The sequence below is a fragment of the Eutrigla gurnardus genome (assembly GCF_963514095.1).
Source record: "Eutrigla gurnardus genome assembly, chromosome: 5".
Lineage (NCBI taxonomy): Eukaryota > Metazoa > Chordata > Actinopteri > Perciformes > Triglidae > Eutrigla > Eutrigla gurnardus.
In genome coordinates this window covers 24,172,342-24,193,621 of record NC_139919.1, presented here as the reverse complement: position 1 = coordinate 24,193,621, position 21,280 = coordinate 24,172,342, and the positions used below count along the sequence as shown (strand labels likewise).

Genomic DNA, 21,280 nt, shown 5'->3' with positions numbered 1-21,280 from the left:
AGAAAAACTCCATCTGTTTTAGCCAGCGCTTCTAGATGTACAAGGATGTCCATTTATAATTAAAAACAATATAAATATATATAATAACAATATATAATAAAGTGCATCTGTTATCATTTGAAAAAATAAATAAAGTGACCATGAGTGAATATTATTTGAACCTTTAACTTTAACAATATTGGAGTTTGTTAGTTCCAAATAAAATCAATTTCAGCTGTGAAAAAAAAATTTAATATTCAGAATGAATGGTTTAAATGTCTAAATATGTCAATAAAGTATAGCACCATTTAAAGCCTTTAAATTCTGATATTTTACCCGACAATAACTAAAATGTCGTAGTTTGGGATGAAATAATAAAGTCTCCACTGACACAAACTGAAACACAAAATGAATAGACCAGAAGACAAAAGCCTCATTGTGTTTTACATGAAGGTGTGACAACTGGAAACTCTAGTTCTCTCTGTACGGCATTCGTATCACTATTGTTAGTGCTCTTTCTGCCAACGGCTGGATGAACAGAGTTCAGATGGAAACCTCAAATACTTAGAGGTATGTAACAACACGCACTGTTGTATTGTGGGAGATGCTGTCCAGGATAAATGATGAAGCGTGATGCTTTTAACACCAACGTCCTTTACGCACGAATGGCTGTACGGTTGCAGTGAGCGACTGTAAATTCAGACATTCCTTCACACACTGAAAGAACCTACTATATGCAAGGTTTCACATCACATCTATGCATAGAGAGAAAGCTGAGTGCACACAAGATAGTCCGACAGAAATCAATCTGCCAACATTTCCAAGTGAGAAAAACATTTTCAGTCTTACATCAAATCTACTGCAGATAAAAATACACTTGACAGCTTTAGAAATGGCCCGTGAACACTGATGACAGGGAAACTGCCTCTCATCTCACTGTCAATAAAGAGCCCATCACACCTTCTGCTCTGGCTTCACGTCAGCCTACCAGGTGGGCATCATATCAGGGAACCACATGCGACCCAGGTGCTTGGACACCTCGCTGTGGATCTGCTCCATGTTGTAGCTGCTGTCCGGGATCAGCACCTCCTCCATGATCGACAGCTGCGTCAGCCTGCCCCCGCACGTCTTCACGAACTCCACAAAGCCCCTGCAGGTCACTTCGCACTCGCCCAGTCCGATGGCGGTCAAGCTTTTGCAGCGTTCGGCGATGCGGATCAGCTCCTCGTCCAGGGGCTCGAGGCCGTTGGCGCACACCACCAGCTCCACCAGGCGAAGGCAGTTCAGTCCGACGCGGCCCAGCATCTCTTTGCTCACCGCCCGGCCAAAGTACAGGTGGGTGACGGGAGTCTCCTCGCGGAAGAAGGGTTCAAACTCCTCCTCATAGAGGAAGAAGTACATGACGATGTTGACCTTGGGCGAGTGCCGGACCAGAGCCTCCCAGCTGCTTCTTTTGATGCTGTGGAAGTGTGTCTGCCCGGGGTTTTCGCTCACCACGTCGATGCGCAGGTGCTCCAAGTGAACGTGTTTTTCAGACGAGAGGGCGAGGAGGAGCTCGTCGCTCAGGAGATGGTAGTTCAACGCCAGCTCCCTGAGTCCGTGGCACTGGTCTGCAACACACAGGATACCTGAGGACAGGAAATGGGAGCAGATCCTTTTAAACAACAAATCAAACTCATTTTCAGGATATGTAAGAAAGGAAGGAAGTTATTTAACACACTGATTTTTACAGTTACTTGCATTTCCAGCGACATTTGTTGCACACCATTCCCAACCTCTCTCTCTTCCCATTTCTGGGCCACTCTCTACTGTACGGACTAATAAAAGCATAGCAAGGAGTAACAGTAACCTGCTGGGGAGACGTGCGGACAGCTGCTCATCTTCAGCAACTTCAGAGTGTCGCTGTTGTTGGCAACCAGCACCTTCAGGGAGGGGTCATCCACTGGCGTGTCGTCAATCTTGATAGAGGACAGCGACTTGGAGTTGACGAACACCACTGTCAGTGCAGACACAAAGTGGGCCTAAAGATGGACAAACGATGCTGGTTACACCGGATTGACATGCAAAATTGAGGACACGTTGCGTCTAATCCAGCTCTTTTTTGTTCTACCAAACAGGGCAGCAGTGAAAGCAGGCGGTCTCTTACCTGAGCCACGTCCATGAAGCTGGGCCGTGCTGTGGAAATCAACCCCAGGGTCTTAATGGTACAGTTCACCAGCTGGGAGAGAATGTCACAGGCCGCCTCTGCAGATTCTGTGCAGCTGTCCACCTGATTTACCAGCAGTGATTCACCATTTAGGCAAAAATGTAAAAAAAAGAAACACACACACACACAACAAAATGAGGAATGGAAAGATGGAGGAGTACTACAAGAATAATCTCAGCTCTAGATGTGTTAAGCCGACTAATGCCTCGGCAGCGAATGCGTCATGATCAATTCTACAGCAGATGGTTTGGATTAAGGAGGACGCATATTGTTCTCCAGGCAGCTGTGTTGTGAAAGTGGAGGTGCAGGTGAGAGGAGAGGAGGAATGGGTGTGACAGCATGGGATCTTACCTTGAAGCTGACGTACTGCAGGTGCTGGGCATGCTTCTTGATGATCTGCTGAATGAGGTCAGGGTGAGTGGAGCGCAGGTAAGACGTGGCCGGCTGATTGAGCTCAAACTCGAACCTCCTCCACAGATCAGGGGTGTGAAAGACGTCATTCCAGTAGCGGCACACGGACGAGGCCCTGGCCCGGTCCACGAGGGACAGATGCTGGAAGATCTGCAGGACAACGTGGTGGGGCAGGTTACCCCAGTCCTCCGCAGAGGTCAGGGCGAAGCCGGACGCCCCCCACTTCTGTTTCTGAGCCCTCTCCTCGTGGGAGGGGAAGCGCTGGCGCTTTGATCGGAGATCTGTCCTTCCTCGCTTCATTCTGAAACAAAGCAGCGCACAGCGGGATCAGGAGATTAGGAAGTTTAAATGCAAACAGTAAAAGGCTCAAAGTGTGCATATCAGTTTATATTATACTAAACTCTTTTGGTTAATTTGATCTAAAATAATGTTGGTTTCGCTCTCCCTGCCTGCATAAAATATTGTTGTTTTTTTAATAACTGTAGCACATCTCCACCTCTTTGTAATCCATGTTTTTTTTTTTAAATAGTGGTTGATATTGACTCTAATAAATCAATAATAATGAACTGCTATTATAGAGGTTATACTTCTTACCACTTATTTAAGAAAATGCTCATGTCCTTCCATCCTTTACTGAGTTAATATCACTTATATGATACAAGTTGCATGCTTGATCATAAGAAAACAGCTGATTTAGAACCTCAACTCTAAGTAATCTCTAATTGCATACTGGTGGATATTGAATAATAGCAAACTCACCTCCACTTCAAAACACTATGAGTGATGCTGAAGCCTTTTTACATATGGTTTCTCGCAGCCTTGTGGAAGCAATCTCTCACTCAGTCCTAGTATGAACTACATGTCATCAACCACCAATATGAAATGTCACACATAACAGGGGGACTCATATTTCCCACGGCTTTGCAGCCTCTATCTGAAAGTGAGCTCACACATTTTTTTTTTTTTCATTTCCAAATAATCAACATCTCCTGATATAAATTTATTTTACCTTCCATTCACTAATGTTCTGAGGCTTCAGCCACAGAGTTCAACAGTAACTCAGCGTGTAAAGTCTGCTTACAGATCCTATAAATAACATTTTATATCTTGAAGCTTGATAGTGACAGTGTAGTTTCAGATTAACACTGTGAAACACACACTGCACTGCACTGAAGCCACCTGGGTGTTTACAAAAAGCTGCACTCTTTACGAACATATCCTTTTAAACACCGAACAAACGCCAATAAAACACGTGTTACTTACATGAACGGCTCAGCGGCACCACTTTCCTCTCGGTGTTGTGCTCTGCCGGTGGAAGGGACGGCGCTCGCTCGGAGCCATGTCTGGAGATGACTGGAGAGTCGCTGTCTGCTGCTGCTGATGTAGGACAGCAGGAGCAGCTCCCATAATAAGCTCTCGTCTCGGCTTTAGCGACAGCTTGAGGACACGTGAGCGGCGCAACGCGTGGATCCGCGCGGCTGCGTCTCCGACCACCAGCACGCATCCAGAGACAGAGAGGGGACATCAGTGTTTCATTATTAAAGAGAGATTACCTTTGAGGTGACTCATTTATTTACAACACCAGTGGTGTGTGTGTGTGTGTGTGTGCGTGTGTGTGTGTGTGTGTGTGTGTGGGCGTATATTACTCACGTTATGGGGACATAAATCTGTTTACACGTCCCCCCACAGATGACTTGGTTGGGGAAAGTGATGAAAGCACAGTGTGTGTGTGTGTGTGTGTGTGTGTGTGTGTGTGTGTGTGTGTGTGTGTGTCCCAGGAAATGAAAGCATAAAATACTATTGTGCACGCCTATGGCAAAGTGTGTGTGAGTGATGTAAACATGTTCATTGATTTAAATGTAAAGCAAGGTGTCTCTTTCTGTCCGTCCGCCTGTATGTCCTTTGCGTACAGTCTTGAGAAACATTCAGTGAAATACTTCACATTTGGCGAGTGTATTGCTGGGGACCCAATGCAGTGCTTTGTCAAATTTGGTGTAATTCGGACATCTCATTGTGGGTTAATGCAACAAATCTGGGTACGTTTAGGAAAAGATCAAGGCTTGGGTTGACATAAAACATGCATATTTTCATTATTATATTTTGTGTGAATCTGCAACATAACCAGCAACATTTTTCTGTCAGATAACTGTAGTACTGCAATGTTTTCCTCTCAAGTAAGTAAGTACACTGTAAGTATGCGTTTAGTATTTTGAATGCTTTTGGAGCATTGTATAAGTTATTTTTGATCTACAATAAGTTTTCTAAACTTCTTAATAAATCTATAGCTGTTTTGGTTACAGGACATTCTGAACCAGTAGAGACTGAAGTATTATCCTGAATACAGAAAGCCTATCATTAAAAGAAAACCTCATACAGTAGGCCAACGTGTACTTTGACAGGCAGGATTGTTTATTGCTTTCTTATGTTTTCATTTCCTTCTCCTGCTGCTAATTAAAGCCGACACAAACCACAGGATGTCGTTTCTGCTTCCAGTGATGCTTGCCTGTTGATGGATGTCTTTACGGTGGATCCTGCTTAGTCACTGTGACTTGGAGGATGACTGGAGGATTGAATCAGTTACTGCTCTCAAATGTATCCCATATAGTTTGCTACAAAATCAAACTCCCAGCTACATTCTTAACAGATGTTCTTAACACTGCAAAACAAGCACTGATTAAAGCTATTATTATTTGGCAAGTCATAATCAGGAATGCAATCATCTTTAGCTGCGCCTCAAATAGCAATATAAATGACCTTTCCCCCCACAATATGTACTTTCAGGAGAAGTGTTTATTGTTTATGTGGATCCCCATTAGTTGATGCCTTGGAAACAACTACTCCCTCCTGGGGTCCATTCCTGGGAATCACAATTAGGAGCTGACTCATACATTATTAAAATATCAAACATACAGAAATGTATCAAAATCTATTTCACATTTTAGTGTGACAATCATCCCACATCAATTAAGCAGGACCTCTCTAACAGTCAACATTATATGCCTCATCCCTCTAATTCTCATCACATTCAGATCTGTGTTTTAATTGTATTACCAGGGCAAATGTGTGTGACCTATAGGGGCTAATCAAAACTGGACAGTGGCAAAACACAAGTTTGCTCTGTGATAAAAGTGCCTACATGACGACTACCTGTTGGATTTTCAATGGTGCAACACAGTGTAAGTCTTCGGAAGTTGTGTCAAACTAAAATGTGACTAGTAGTGATTATCATATTTCCGTTATTGGTCATATATCAGAGAAAACAATGGATAAGGGGAAAGGAGTCAAGGAAGAATCCTTCAGCCTTTTTTTTTATACCCCGAGTTTTGCCTGTTAGGCTCACACTTCCTCTCAGGCCGTTAGCTTGGCAACACATATTGCCCTAAACCTACAAAAAATCGGACTTACATATACATTAAGTCAAGTTTTAGCTTTAATAAAGTCGTAAAACAGTTAATATAATAACTAATTATTGTTAGAGTGGGAAAATAAATGAGGTTAAATGCAGCCTGCCGGTTCAAAGATAGGACGAACGTTCCCGAACCAGTTGCCTTGGCTTCCTAGCCCCGCCCCTCGGCGGTGACGCAGCGGAGCTGGAGACGTCAGTCACGTCGGCATGAGAAGAAGAAAGAAAGACAGCTTCACAGAGCAGAGTTTTGTGAAAGCAGGGGAAGGAAAGATATATTTTTAACACTGTTCGTTATTCCTCGTAGGCAGCAGGATGCCACGACGTGAAGGTGTTGTCGCTTGTAACGCAGGGCGAACAGAAGAAGCTAGCTAGCTAGCTAGCATAGCCACGCAGTCTAACAACTCACGTCGCCTGTAGCTAACTGGTTTACTTCCCTTTGGGATAAGGTAAGAGCTGTGCATTTATTTCATGCTAAACCTAACTAGTCGTGTGTAGCAGATGACACATGTTAGTCTACAATGTTAAGGAAAGATTCATTGCATTGTTGTTGTCTGAAGTACCATACATTGTGTTGTGAGTCAAGCTTCCAACTGGCGAGAGCTAATATTTTGTTTAACTTATTATTTAACGTTAGCTCAGTCAAGCTATATTCCTGTTAATTTAGCCTCCGTTTAATTAAGCCAAAGGCACACAACTTTGTCACAATTGATGTGTAGATAATGTAGTTAATTCGTTTTGTTACAAGCTTAGTCTTGAGGATAATCAAAACAGGTTTATGTTGACTTGTTTTTGTAGTTTTGATAGTAAGTGAACATTTGATTTGATCCTCAGAAAGATAAGTGTTTTGCAGTCGGTGTTCCTGTGTTTTCTGTCCTGTTAGTCTATTCTATTCATTGGGTGTCTCAGATGTAAAAGTTAGTCTCAAATCTGGGAAATGCTTGACTATGAGACTCCTCAGTTTGTGATTAGATTGCTAGCATTACAACCAAAAGTCTATATGACCAAGCTTCAGAATTAAGATGACTTGTGTTGGCAGGTGTCTTTCAAAGACAAAGAGAAGCTGACATTTTTCACATTTCAGGTAAACATTGACTTGGTGTCAAAGTGCTGAGTTGGCACCAGGATTCTTGTAGGACAGTTATGTATTGTGTCTTTCCATAGTCTGGAGTTGATTGTAGTTTTAATGAAAATGACTAAATGTTTTCGAGGTTTAATCTGACGCTGCTTGTTTAATTATTCCATCCAAAACATAAAAATGATGACGTTCCCTTGTGGTTTTACTTGTCTTTTTTTTTTTATATAACAAAGAAGCTCCATATTGTTTCGTTTTTTGTCAAGTGAAGCATCATAAGTGAAAATACTGGTCATGGGTTATAATAACAATGGTCTAATTTGGCAGTATTGGTGCGGCTCCAAGTTTTGTCCCTTTGTTTGTTCACAGCTGTATTATTTGATTCTTTGTCAATGTTGAACCTTTTATCTGCTAGAAATATCAATACAAATTGCAATCACTTTTTTTAACAGGTAAGTATTTTCCTATCTCGTAAGTTTATAGTTGTAGGCACAAAACAGCTTATAATTCTGTTAGTGAAACTGTTCTCACAGCTATTAGGTCCCACTGTTCTCTATGGCTCTCTATATGGCTACCACTGTTTGATTTGAATGTTTAAAACATAATTTAATGCAAAGTGCCTTATATCCATATTACAAATGTTTTTTCATTAATATATTTTTTGTTAGTTTAAAAAAAACATTTTGTGAAAACATCTCATTTATCATTTGCCCTGACTTTGTGATGCATTCCCTCTATGTTATTGTCTCAAAGCGAAATACTTACAGTTTTATATCAGACTCTGTCCCTTTTTGTGTCCATTTAGTGGAAGCAATCATGACTCAGAACGCCAATCTGGGTTCAGTTTCCCTTGGAGTGGAGGGTATGACTTGTGGTTCCTGTGTCCAGTCCATCGAGCAGCGCATCGGCTCGCTCCCTGGAGTGATACATATAAAGGTAAATGCAGTCTTTGAAATTATATAAAATACTTTTTCTCGTTTTTGACCTAAGATTTCTTGCTGGCACTTTCTGTTTAAAAGTAGGATCTGAAATAACTATAATGGATGTTGCACCATGAAATCTTCCTTTTTAAAAAAAGATTATTAGAACGTTGTAGAATAGGCATATATGTATGCATTATTACATTACTTAAAGGTTCTGTGCCATGTTAAGGTAATGCAGTTTGATTAATCCCACAGTTTTACTCCCTCTGGCCTAGCTGGTCTGATTTATAACCCAGTAACATAGCCACATAAAGATGGCTAAATTGCAGTCTGCTGCTTTGTTTATTGTATGTTTACCCCTCAGGCTGGGGTTAAATGAGAAGATAATGTAATATTGTGTTCCACATAGAGCTCTGCCCTTTGCAGGACTCTGACAGCAGGTCGATATGTGATCTGTACCCACAGGAAATGTCATTTATGTCCTTAAGAGAATTTATATAGAAATTATCTGGGAGGAGTAAATAGATTTGTTTTAGTACAACAGTCTCATTCCTTTCCCTCCCCCATCACTCATTCTCAGAAAAAGAAAAATAATCCAATAGGCAGGCACACACAACTAAATCCCTGTGTGTTTGTGTGTGTTTGTAACTCATGGCTCGGTCAAGTGATCCCTTCAGTGTGTCACATGTTCCCTTCTTGCTTAAGAGGAAGAGTTAAGGGGCGTCATGCTGACAAATCACTATGATCTTGCCAAGGACTCTTGTTTACCTCCTTTTCCATATAAGTTAACTGTTAACACTACACAGATTCACAGTATGGCTGTGAACAAAGCCATTAAACGGAAATGGAATGAAGGATGTGGGTGTGGTCACATACGTTTAGGGTTGGGAAATTGTTTCTATTTTCATATCTTTCAATTGAGGTTACTCAAGAACTCCGGGGGGAGGAGTGTCTCTCTTGTGAGCCTTACAATCATCCAGCCTTTAAGATTTCTGCAAGCATTACTGTTAATGTTACATGAATAAACATGTATAAAAGTGTGGGAAAATTGTATTAAGTCATAAAAAATCTATTTCTCAGCAATACCTTTGACAGGACTTTGAAGAACTGCTCGTACAGATTTCATCAGATTGACTTCAAATTTGTTCAGGTTAATCTAAAGACCTTTGGGATTAAAAGTTATCAGACTTTTTGCGTTTTCATGCAACGAAAGGCAAAAAAAAGCACCTTTTGCCAATAAATAGGAAATTGTTATAACTTCTGCGTCCTTTGTCAGATCTGCTCCGGATTCCTCAGCGTTAATAACTGAAGACGTTCACATGGCAATATTGACTCCCATGATCTTGTCTGTCCTAGACCCTTTTGTGAGGCATTAGTGCAAATGTCCAAACTTGAATGCCCGGGAAGGTCCGAGGGCCTGCTTTAAGTTTTACTAACTTAACCCATACTGTACTTTTTTTTTTTTTAGGTGTCTTTAGAGCAGAAGAATGCCACAGTAATATTTGACCACAGCCAACATAGCCCAGAGTCTCTGGCAGAGGCCATCGAGGACATGGGCTTTGAATCAAGTCTTTCGGACAAAAGCACAGCCACACCCGTCTCGACAGATACCCAGCTGATCCCCATCTCAGGCCTGACACCCGCAGCTCAACAGGAGGCTTTGGAGAGGCTATCCCAGTTTCAGGGAGTGTTGGATGTCGGAGAGAGCCCGGCCCAGACGGGCATCACTGTTACATTCGTTACTTCCCTGACTTCTTTGCAGCAGCTGAGTGAGGTAGTGACCACCTTAACACCCCTGGAGATCCCCCCACCCAGCAGCCCAATACAGAAAGGACCATCCTCGTCCCCGTCCCACACTAGGGGAGGCGGGGTGGCGCTCCTTAAATTGAGCATTGAAGGAATGACCTGTCACTCGTGCACCACCACTATTGAAGGGAAGATCGGAAAACTGAAAGGGATTCAAAAGATCAGAGGTGATGTACTTGAACTGTTCACAAGCTTGTCATGTCATTGTGTATACCATACAGAGTGTATGTTCACCACTAACGGGTTGCTCTGTGGGATTAGATTATGATTCATGAAATCCTTCCACTAGTATTGTCTTGTAGACCAACAGGATTATGTTTGCAGGGTAAAGAAGCGTCACTGTGTAGTGGTTGCATGTACTGCCAGCTGTATGCTGTATATTCCACATATTTTGTCCCAAATGGACAATATATCTAGAATATACAACATCACTCCACCACCACACACCCCTCAGTCCCACCCCTTCAGGTTCAACCACTCATTTCTACAGTCTCAACTCATTCAAAGAAAAGGGAATACATACAAACAGTGCAGGATGTAATAAAATTAAAAAAGAATAGTCGCAGAAAGGGAATTTTCAAAACCACAGCCTCAACTAAAAATCAAGCACGTCTGATTCAGTTATTGACTGATCCAGTCTGATCAGGACTCAACACTTACTGTTCGTGGTTGCCAGGCTGGCAATGGGTGTGCCTGCCAGCTCTTTGCATGGTTGCCAATGGCAACCTGGCAACCCTTTCTGTCAAGCCCTCCTGATTTCCCCCGGCAGGCCGTTCCATAGCCTTGGAGCTGTGACCGCAAAGGCTCTCCTCCTTTATTTTTGAGCTTTAAAAGACCTCTGCCTTACAGACTTGGATGGAACCAAATGATCATTTAACAGTGATGAACGCTTAATTTACGTACAAATTTCATGTTCTGAAATATTGCCTTTTCTAAAAAAAAGTCCTTTCTGCTTTGTGCTTGTCATATTTAACATCGTCATGTATTTATTTTCATATTAACATATTAATTTATTCTCCACAGTGGTGTTAGAGACTCAGGAAGCTACAATTGTTTACCTGCCTTACCTCATCAATGTGCAAACCATCACCGACCAGATCGCCGTGGCCGGCTTCAAGGCGTTTGTCAAGTCCAAGCCCCGCACTCTGCAGCTCTCCCCCAGCGAAATGGAACGTTTGGTTGATTCTCAAAAACCAACTGTCTCCTCGCCATCGGAGACATCAGAGGAGACTGAAATCTTCATAGACATGACACTCATCGCCCTCAAGGTGAAAGGAATGCACTGCCATTCATGCGTGGTCAATATCCAAGACAATATCTCTCTGCTGCCTGGCGTCTCCTCTGTGGAGGTCTCCCTGGAGAAGGAGAAGGCCTCCATCTGCTATGATCCTCTAATGGTCTCTGCCACTCAGTTGCAGCATGCCATTGAGGCGCTGCCTCCAGGAAACTTCAAGACTCAACCCTGGGACTCCTCTGTCCCCCTCAGTCCCGTTTCCACATCGCCCCCGACTGCTTTATCGTCGCCACGGCTTGCAACCCAGGCCAAACATTCTGCCTTACAGGCTTGTTTTACCCAGCCTCTAGCATCTGTAGTTAATATTCACATCGAGGGCATGACATGCAATTCCTGTGTCCAGTCTATCGAAGGCATGATCTCCCAAAGGAAGGGGGTTGTGTCAGCCCAGGTCTCCCTGTCTGATCACCAGGGGACCTTTGAGTATGATCCCCTCCTGACCACACAAGAAGAGCTGAGAGATGCCATAGAGGACATGGGCTTTGATGCATTCCTACCTGGTAAGAGGATAGTTGGTGTGGTTGTTGATTCAGGTATTTTCTCACATAGTGGAATGGCTGAAGCAGTTTTAATTGTTTGGACGAGACAGAATTCCCTGACGATAGTCCAAAGCTTAACTCTGTTGCCCCTGGATGCTCCTCAGCCAGTGGGAGTAGTTGAACTGTGAGGTTGAGACATCATAGCAAACGTTTTTAAAATATTTTTAAAGCTATCATTTGTTGTTGACAGAGACCAATTCTCTGCTGCCTGCACCAAAACCCAGTCTCTCAAAGTCTTCGAGCCTGACCCATGTGAAAGACAAGGAGCTGGACGGTGACCTCTGCAAGGAAAGAGACAGAGACGCCCACTCTAAATGCTACATCCAGATTGGAGGGATGACCTGCGCTTCCTGTGTGGCAAACATCGAGAGAAACCTAAAGAATGAATCTGGTATGTAAAAGCACCACAATAAGTTTGATTTCAATGCGGATTAATCCTATGTTATTGCTTTCACCAGGAGCTAAAAAGAAAATATTCAATGTTGCAGGTATCTACTCTGTTCTGGTAGCACTAATGGCCAGTAAAGCAGAGGTGCGTTATAACCACGAGCTTATTGACCCTGTGAAGATCGCCGAGTGTGTGAAAGAACTGGGCTTCACCGCCTCCGTTATGGAGAACTACGAAGGTTCAGATGGAAACCTAGAACTAGTGGTGAGTCAAATCTACAAATAAACATCTCCATCGCTAGTAGAGACCGTCTAATACGTGCAACCTAATTTCAGTAGATGTAGTGAATCATGTCTGCTGCTCACTTAATACCCTCTTTCATGAATTATTTTTGTCCGTTCCTCTACTTGACTGCTCCTCCACACCTTCTTTCAGGTCAGGGGAATGACGTGTGCCTCTTGTGTTCACAAGATTGAATCCAGCCTCATGAAAGAAAAGGGGATTATATATGCCTCTGTTGCCCTGGCAACCAACAAAGCACACATTAAGTACGACTCGGAAATTATAGGGCCGCGAGACATCATCAAACTGATCGAGGTATTTCTGCTGCATTTGTTCAGTTATTTCATGCAAACCAGAGAATGTGTGAATATACTTTTCTATATGAAGTGATTAATCATGAGGGTGGGAAACGGAATCAGTACTTTCACTGTCATTTGTAGAATCTGGGGTTTGACGCATCTTTGGTAAAGCGAGACCGCACTGCCAGTCACCTGGACCACAGCAAAGAGATACGACAGTAAGTAGCATTTTCTATTTTTAAACAAGACAATGTTGTCAAATATCGCTCTAATCCCTTTTATACCAAATGGTTTTAGATATTTTTGTAATGATGACCTGATTATTACTTACATCTTACTTCTTCACACAACTCTCTGTTCTCTTAAGGTGGAGGAAATCTTTCCTGGTGAGCCTGATTTTCTGCGTGCCCGTGATGGGCATGATGACCTACATGATTATCGTTGACCACCAGATGAGTGCTTCACATCAGCACAACGCCACGGTGGAGGACCGCAACCACTACCACGCCACCATGTTCCTGGAGAGACAGCTGCTCCCAGGCCTCTCCATCATGAACCTCCTCTCCTTCCTCTTTTGTGTGCCTGTACAGGTAAATCAGAGAGATTCAAAGCACTTCCAGATAAAATGACACGCAAATCTTAGCAGCACATTAAAATTTTGATTTTTAAAAAGGCACTTGTTGAAATGTATGTCATTTAGTGTTATGTTTTGCCTCTCTTTAGTTTATTGGAGGTCGCTACTTCTACATTCAAGCCTACAAAGCACTCAAACACCGATCTGCAAACATGGATGTGCTCATCGTTCTGGCTACCTCCATCGCCTTCACCTACTCACTGATCGTCCTCATAGTGGCCATGGTGGAGAAGGCCAAAGTCAACCCCATCACCTTCTTTGACACGCCACCGATGCTCTTCGTCTTCATCTCTTTGGGACGCTGGCTGGAACAGATAGCCAAGGTTTAGCTCATTATTGATGTCTGTGACATAAAATGCAGGACTTTAATTGAATGTATTAATCACTCGGAAATCTACTTTCATCCAGAGCAAGACATCCGAAGCTTTGTCGAAGCTGATGTCTCTGCAAGCAACTGAGGCCACAGTGGTCACTCTTGGCAGTGACAAGTCCCTTGTCAGGTACTGTTTTGTTCTCTGCACTTTTTATTGACATAACATTTTCATATCTTTAGTTGGTTTTAGATTAGAACATATCTAAATGTCAGCAGTGGAAATGTCAGTAAAAGGTCTTATGTGACATAACAAAGACTGCATAAACAAGTAAGAAACGTACAAATATATTTGGGGATTAAATTTGGATCCACAGTTTTTAATTTAATCGTTTGTGTTGTTAATGGGAAATCAAACTGGAAAAGTCATTTTTACCTGGTATGAAAATTTCAGAAAATCATATTTAATGTAGCTGCATTTTAAAATACAATTCCAGCAGTCGTTTACAACATTTATGTTATGTGTGCCAGTGAGGAGCAGGTGGATGTTGAGCTGGTGCAGAGGGGCGATGTGGTCAAAGTCGTTCCTGGAGGGAAGTTCCCAGTAGATGGGAGGGTCATCGAGGGACACTCCATGGCCGACGAGTCTCTGATCACAGGTTGGTTACGGTGAAAGAATGACCAAAGTATTTATTTGTAGTCATTGAGAGCTCACTGTCACAGGGTTCCCACACGTCCTGGAAAACCTTGAATTTTAGAGACTAGTTTCCAGGCATGGAAGCACTTGGAAATTGATAAAAATGACTAAATATCCTGGAAATAATTGCTGTTGTCCAGAAAAATGTTAATTGCATTTAAGTCCACCAGTCAAATCACCCACATAAACCTTGGTGTGTATTTTACTTGAAATTACAATTTTTCAACTACCTGCATGTAACAACCCATTACAAACAATGCAACACACACACACACACACCTAACAGTGTACATTATGGTGTGATTTACTACTTTATTACACTTTAAAATCGGTGCAGCGATTGTAACTTTCAAACAAGTGTAACACAGAACTCAAGCAATGTGTTTGTTGAGGAGAGCTTTGTAAATTAACAGTGCTGATGATGATGATGTCCTCCAAAAAGAATGAGGACAGGCAACCTTAGTGTGTAGTTGGCAGCGACGTAGGTGGGTGCAGTTACCTGTAATGAACCCGAGACACCTCATCAGGAACTCTGCATCATTGAAACAGGAGGAACAAAATTGAGATTAAATGTGTGGGGGATTTTTTGTTGTTGTTGTGACTAATTGCTGTCCTGTATTGTAAATAAATAACCCTTGAAAATGAGTTCTTAAAACCAGTGGCACTGGGTTAGGGTTGACAATAATATACTAAAATCTCAGGGTTTAGGGATGAAATAGGATTTTATTGCAGATCGAAATAAAAAAACAATAAGTTGTTCATGGTGAATTTCCATTATGGGGTGTGTGACTTTGTGGTTAAGAACTGACATATGGAGCTGGATTTTAAAATACAGGATACAAAACTACTTGTCACTATGTTAGTATCAGTATTCAGTGAGAAAATAATAATTAGAATATGGAAGGATGAGTTGCCATTGCTAATGAACATGTAGTCTTTGGTTATTATTATAGACATTTGCTCCAGATTTTCTGCTGTCTCGGACTGTTGTGTTTTCTGACCAGCTGTTGCTTTGTGTCTCCAGGCGAGGCCATGCCAGTGACTAAGAAGCCCGGGAGCTCGGTGATTGCAGGCTCCATTAACCAGAATGGCTCTCTGCTCGTCAGTGCTACACATGTTGGCATGGACACCACGCTGTCTCAGATTGTCAAACTAGTAGAGGAGGCCCAGACTTCAAAGGTGAATTATGTGCTTTGAGATTTGCACTGTGTCCATCTTCTTTCAGGGTAATTGCTCGGCGGTCTCATTTATAGTCACTACGATGCACAAACTGGGCCGTGAATGCCATGCCAAACTTGACGGGAGAATGTGGGTACCTGTATGGAAAATCTGAAATTGGTGAGGTGGTGAATTGAAGCCAGATTGTAAATCACATATTTAAACTTACTTCATCTCCCTTTTATCATAAATATTTGAATCAGCCTTTCAATTACAAAAGATACAAACTAACGCAAATCAAATGATGCCTAATATTTCATCAGCACCGTTGTCTAATACTGTATATGTAACGCCAAGTACAATTTCAGTTTTTGTGTTTAAAATTGCTCAAGCGAACACGACTTTAATAGTTTATTCTTATTCTGTATTTAGATTCAGTATTCTGTATTCACAGATACACTGAGAACAGCTCTCTGATGCCAGTATAGAGCTCACTAGAGACACCGCTGCGACTGTCACACACTCTGCCTTCCCCAGTCACCTCCCTCAGCACACAAGGATTGTGTAAATTAGCAAAAAGCCAGTGGCAGTTCTGGCACAATCATTAATCCTCCAAATCTTCATTACGAGTCCTATTCATAATATCGGCAAAGTTTTCAAATGACATCCCGTTGTGGTGGACACCACTCATTGTCAGTCCGATTGCTGTTAACGTACACACTTGTAATGCTGTCAGGACTATGTGAGTGGAAGAATTAGGATGAGTGTTCATGGATCACCTCACCCACACAAGTTCTTCAATTTCTGTCTCCAGAAACACAACCTCTCAGTAATTGCCATGTTTTGCCATGAAGAACCATTGAGCAGCAGACTCTTATAAATAAACATTCATGAGGTGCTTTGCATTGACATTTATACGATGCTGATCCATATGTGCACATTTCTGAGTTGATATGGGATTTATAGAAGGAAATTAGAATACTTTTTGCCCTTTCTTCATTTCTATGTAAACATTTGGTGTGGTACGCACTTTTTTTTTGTAATTGAGACCTCGGGTGTTTGATTCCTAACATTTTTTCTTTTTAGGCTCCCATCCAGCAGTATGCAGATAAGATCAGTGGCTACTTTGTACCCTTCATTGTCTGCATATCGGTCCTCACGCTGATCGCCTGGATCGTCATTGGGTTTTTAGACTTCTCTCTAGTGGAGAAGTACTTTCCTGTGAGTCTTCTTTCATTCTTGATATGTGTACCAAGCTCCTGAGTACAACATCAGGAATTGTTCTGTATTACTGTTTAACTTTATTTTCTTCAGTGATGGTATAAGTGATATGTAATTAATTTGAAAGAAAATCTAAACGGACCCATTTCCTCCCTGCAGGGTTACGACAAGAGTATTTCCAGGGCTGAGGCAGTGATTCGCTTCGCCTTCCAAGCCTCCATAACAGTGTTATGCATCGCGTGTCCCTGCTCCCTTGGCTTGGCAACCCCGACAGCTGTCATGGTGGGCACAGGGGTTGGAGCCCAAAATGGCATCCTGATCAAGGGAGGAGAGCCACTTGAGATGGCGCATAAGGTGTGTTAATAATGCTGTTCTAACGCCTCTGTGAAGTCAGCCTGTTACGTAACATACCAACTGTCGAGTTTAACACATTGTGAAACGGAAAAAGAGATGACTCTGTATCCTTAACTGCAGGTCAAAAATGTGTCGGGCGCTCTCGTAAAAAGTAGCAACAAGTAACAAAGTGCAAGGAAATATTAAGACTTTTGTTGTAGTGGTTGACTCATTAATCATTAGCACTTTGTGATTTGTAAATGAAAAGTGTGTTATAAATAAATAGTTTTATTATTATTAACATGTTTCAACCATTGTAGGTCTTTTTCAGGACATTTAATTAACCAACTAACTAACTGAGAGCTATGTAGAAGCAGCAACCAATGGGAGGCAATCGTATTACCTGGATATCAGCATGTCACCTGAACAATTTAAAAAGACGAAATAACATGATCAAGAATACACAGAAAATGTTTTTTATACACCATGAATTGAAGATAAGTACCCACATACGTTGGCAATACTTCAGGTGTCCTTTAGTACAACCTATGTAGATAAGGGGGTTCACGAGAGGCCTCCATAACGGTGTCATGCATCACACATCCCTGCTCTCTTGGCTCGGCAACCCCTGACAGCTGTCATGGTGGGAACAGACTTTAGAGCCCAAAATGACATCCTAGTGAGGGAGGAGAGCCACACAAAGTGTGCTAATGATGATTTTCTGACAGCCCAATGTAGTCAGCCAATTATGTAACAGACCAACTGTCAACTTAAACACATTGTGACATAACTCTGGTTTTCTAGGTTACGGGACCACATTTGTCTACTTTGATGATTAAAAACGTAAAACGTATGAAATTCAGTCTGATAGAATTTGTTTGGTTTTTTATTATTATTTGAATTGGCAGGTCCAGACGGTGGTGTTTGATAAGACCGGGACCATCACATATGGGGCTCCGAAGGTTATCCAAGTCAAGATAATCGTGGAGGGGAACAAGATGCCTCGTTCCCGACTGCTTGCCATCGTGGGTACAGCTGAGAACAACAGCGAACACCCTCTGGGATCAGCTATCACCAAATACTGCAAACAGGTTGCTCTCCACCGCCCACGCTTCACAATCTCAGATCATCTGCGTGATCCTATTTCATGATCCTCCATGTGCTCCAGATATTAAATCTCATCAATTCTTCTCTGTGTGAAGGAGCTTGGCACAGAGTCTATGGGCGCATGCACTGACTTTCAGGCGGTGCCAGGCTGTGGCATCCGATGTCAGGTCAGCAACACGGAGGGCCTGCTGAAACAGGCAGACAGCGACAGCGAGGACAACAACCAGCGCAGCAGCGTCCTCGTCCAGATCAGCGACACGCGGATGTCCAGCAGCTCCCATCCGCTCATCATGGACCCACAGCCACTCAGTATGTCCGAAAACATATTATAGTAGGCCTAAAAATGTTTGTTTACTCCTCAGATGAGGAATTTATGTAGTAATACTGCTGTACTGTTTTTTTAATGTGCCTTTTATTGAAAGTGTTTTAACCTTCTGTGGTTGGAAGTATCTTCAGTCGGCATTAAATAATTAATCAATCAATCACAGTGCAGTTGTCTTGCTGTTGTCTAATCCAAACTATCTCTATGTGTAGGTCTAGTCCAGACAGCAAACTACGTGGTCCTGATTGGAAACAGAGAGTGGATGAAGAGGAATTGCCTGCAGGTCAGACCGGATTTAGATGAAGCCATGATTGAACATGAACGCCGAGGACGCACCGCTGTCCTAGTAGCTGTAGACAGTGAGTTGTGCTGTTGAGCCTGAAATTATGTCCGTGATCTGTTTGCCATCATTTCCTGACTGACTGCTAACGATTATGTTCTCGTCTGAAACTACTTGTCTTATAATTGTTTTCATACGTGCGTAGACCTGCTGTGTGCGATGATAGCCATCGCAGACACGGTGAAGCCGGAGGCGGAGCTGGCGGTCCACACTCTGACCAACATGGGACTGGAAGTTGTGCTGATGACGGGAGACAACAGCAAGACGGCACGAGCCATTGCTGCTCAGGTACGGACAGGGAGTGGATATAGAGCTGGGTGATTGTGACAAATCGATATCAAGAGTGAAAATCTATGCTTTCATACATATTTAAAATGGGGAAGGGTGATACGGCTTGAGAAGAAAGCATTAGTAAGAGATATTATCACAATATTGCGGTAACTAAAGGTCTGATGAGGTTGATCCAGTCTCCTCCAGCTTCATAATTTATTTATATTTACCTACAATGGCCTTAATATGCTGTTGTAAATCTAATCGAAAGTATTATTGCTTTGTTAGTGTGTTTTTGAGCCTCTTGTTCCCTCTGCCTCTCTCACAGGTGGGCATCAGGAAGGTGTTTGCCGAGGTGCTGCCCTCCCACAAGGTGGCCAAGGTGGAACAACTGCAGCAGGCAGGAAAGAGAGTCGCCATGGTGGGCGACGGTGTCAACGACTCGCCTGCTCTGGCCATGGCTGATGTGGGCATTGCCATAGGAACCGGGACAGATGTGGCCATCGAGGCAGCAGATGTGGTGTTAATTAGGGTGAGAATTTTTCCCCAAAAAGTGATTTTAGTCTATTGTACCACTGTTTACTAATATTGTCTCAAATGTGTTGACCTCTCTGCAGATATTACTTGGGATGTGATTTATTTTCATTTACCCTTTATGTAAATCCTGCAGAATGACCTCCTGGATGTGGTGGGCAGCATTGACCTCTCTAAAAAGACCGTCAAGAGGATCAGGATCAACTTTGTGTTTGCTCTTATCTACAACCTGGTCGGCATTCCCATTGCTGCCGGTAGGCGACTGCAAAAGATTACTATAAATGATGTCATCACTGCAGTAATCTGGACAACAGCACTAATAACAAACTGTCCGCAGGTGTCTTCCTTCCCATTGGTGTGGTGTTGCAGCCGTGGATGGGCTCTGCTGCGATGGCGCTGTCATCTGTCTCTGTGGTTTTGTCCTCCCTTCTACTCAAATGGTAATGAGGCTTTTTTTTTTTATCCGTGTGCCTTTGTGTCTCCCTTTTGATTGTATTAATCTAAAACCATTTTTTCCAATCAATTTCCATATTCATCTCTGTGTCATTTTTTTCTCACCTTTGTTTAGTTACACTAAGCCCAGTCCTGAGATGTTAGAGGCCAGACTGGGTAAAAACAGGTGGCAGGGCAGCCTGTCCGATGTCAGCGTCCACATCGGCATGGGCGAGATGCGTCGTCCTTCCCCCAGACTCAGCCTCCTCGACCGTATCGTCAACTACAGCCGTGCCTCCATCAACTCCCTGCGCTCTGACAAGCACTCCCTCAACAGCTTGGTGCTCAGCGAGCCCGACAAACACTCACTGCTGGTGGGCGAGGCGCTGCTGTGCGAGGAGGAGTTTTGCTGAATACACATGGCTCATATGGGTCAGCAACGACTTTTATATGCCGTTGAAGGCTCAGCCATGCTGAGCTGAAAGGGTTGCATTGAATAACGGACCATCCATCTGCTATAGGTGCCTCGGGGGCAGCACCGTCGACTTACACTCAGTCGCAGAGTGCCTTTTGTTGAGGTCGCCGCCCTCAGGCACACTCTTTGACCAACCCTTTGACTCTCTGTGTGCAGAGGCATGAAGCATCTACAGAGCCTTGAAGCAGGTGTCCACATCCAGGAAGCAGAGTGCTGATCAGCTCTGCCACTGTGGTCATGTGCCAGTACAATCTTATCTGAAGACATTTTAACAGTGGTGCCCCGTGTAAAGAGTGGACACTACCGAGAATCTGAACTAATTTCCATAAATGGAAAATGATTACACTGATGTATAATTTTATTCCAGAGTATTTATATTACATTTATTTATCTTTTTTTTCCATTATATCCTATGTGAAAAATGAAGTTGTCGAATCCAAATGCGAATTTTCAATCGCAAAAATGTGTAATTTACCGAGTGAGGAAGTCGGTCAATCAAAGAAGCCTCGTATCTTGCTGAAAACCGATGTCTGTGCCGAGTGCTAATGGAGTCGTAAATGTCAATGTTACCCAAGTGCCAATCCAAGTGCCACCATGGCAAAGTCCAACACATTCCAAAGATAGCACAGCACAGAGGTTACCTTGGACTTAATGTGGAAGAAACGTGAACAAAGATTAGGTCAAAGACTGTGAACGGTGACGCCAACTACTAGAAGACTCATCACAGGTGATCCTAGTTGTGTGTCGACCCCCTGCATCTTTGGTTGATGATACAAGATGTCTGCAGTTAATGTGAACATTATTCACTGTTAAACAGAGAGTGTTACGTGGATTATTTAGTT

General features: G+C 42.8%; 2 protein-coding genes across 2 annotated transcripts; one reads left to right on the top strand and one right to left on the bottom strand.

Moving 5' to 3' along the window:
• Positions 1-54: 54 nt before the first annotated feature.
• On the bottom strand, positions 55-4,073 carry fbxl3l (F-box and leucine-rich repeat protein 3, like). Its single transcript, XM_084010492.1, has 5 exons — positions 3,860-4,073; positions 2,537-2,897; positions 2,126-2,248; positions 1,829-2,000; positions 55-1,607 (listed from the first exon to the last, which is right to left on the bottom strand). Exons 2-5 carry the CDS (start codon positions 2,894-2,896, stop codon positions 964-966), a joined length of 1,299 nt encoding a protein of 432 aa, XP_083866618.1. The 5' UTR covers position 2,897; positions 3,860-4,073; the 3' UTR covers positions 55-963.
• A 2,119-nt stretch (positions 4,074-6,192) lies between these two features.
• Positions 6,193-21,095, top strand: atp7a (ATPase copper transporting alpha). The gene is made up of 23 exons (XM_084010142.1): positions 6,193-6,448; positions 7,880-8,010; positions 9,466-9,970; positions 10,827-11,597; positions 11,827-12,027; positions 12,125-12,288; positions 12,460-12,621; positions 12,747-12,823; positions 12,973-13,195; positions 13,329-13,562; positions 13,648-13,739; positions 14,081-14,208; positions 15,271-15,425; positions 16,491-16,625; positions 16,785-16,979; positions 17,867-18,049; positions 18,161-18,374; positions 18,600-18,746; positions 18,873-19,015; positions 19,326-19,529; positions 19,668-19,785; positions 19,869-19,971; positions 20,100-21,095. The coding sequence occupies exons 2-23, from the start codon at positions 7,891-7,893 to the stop codon at positions 20,374-20,376; spliced, it is 4,551 nt and encodes a 1,516-aa protein (XP_083866268.1). The 5' UTR covers positions 6,193-6,448; positions 7,880-7,890; the 3' UTR covers positions 20,377-21,095.
• The last annotated feature ends 185 nt before the right edge of the window (positions 21,096-21,280 follow it).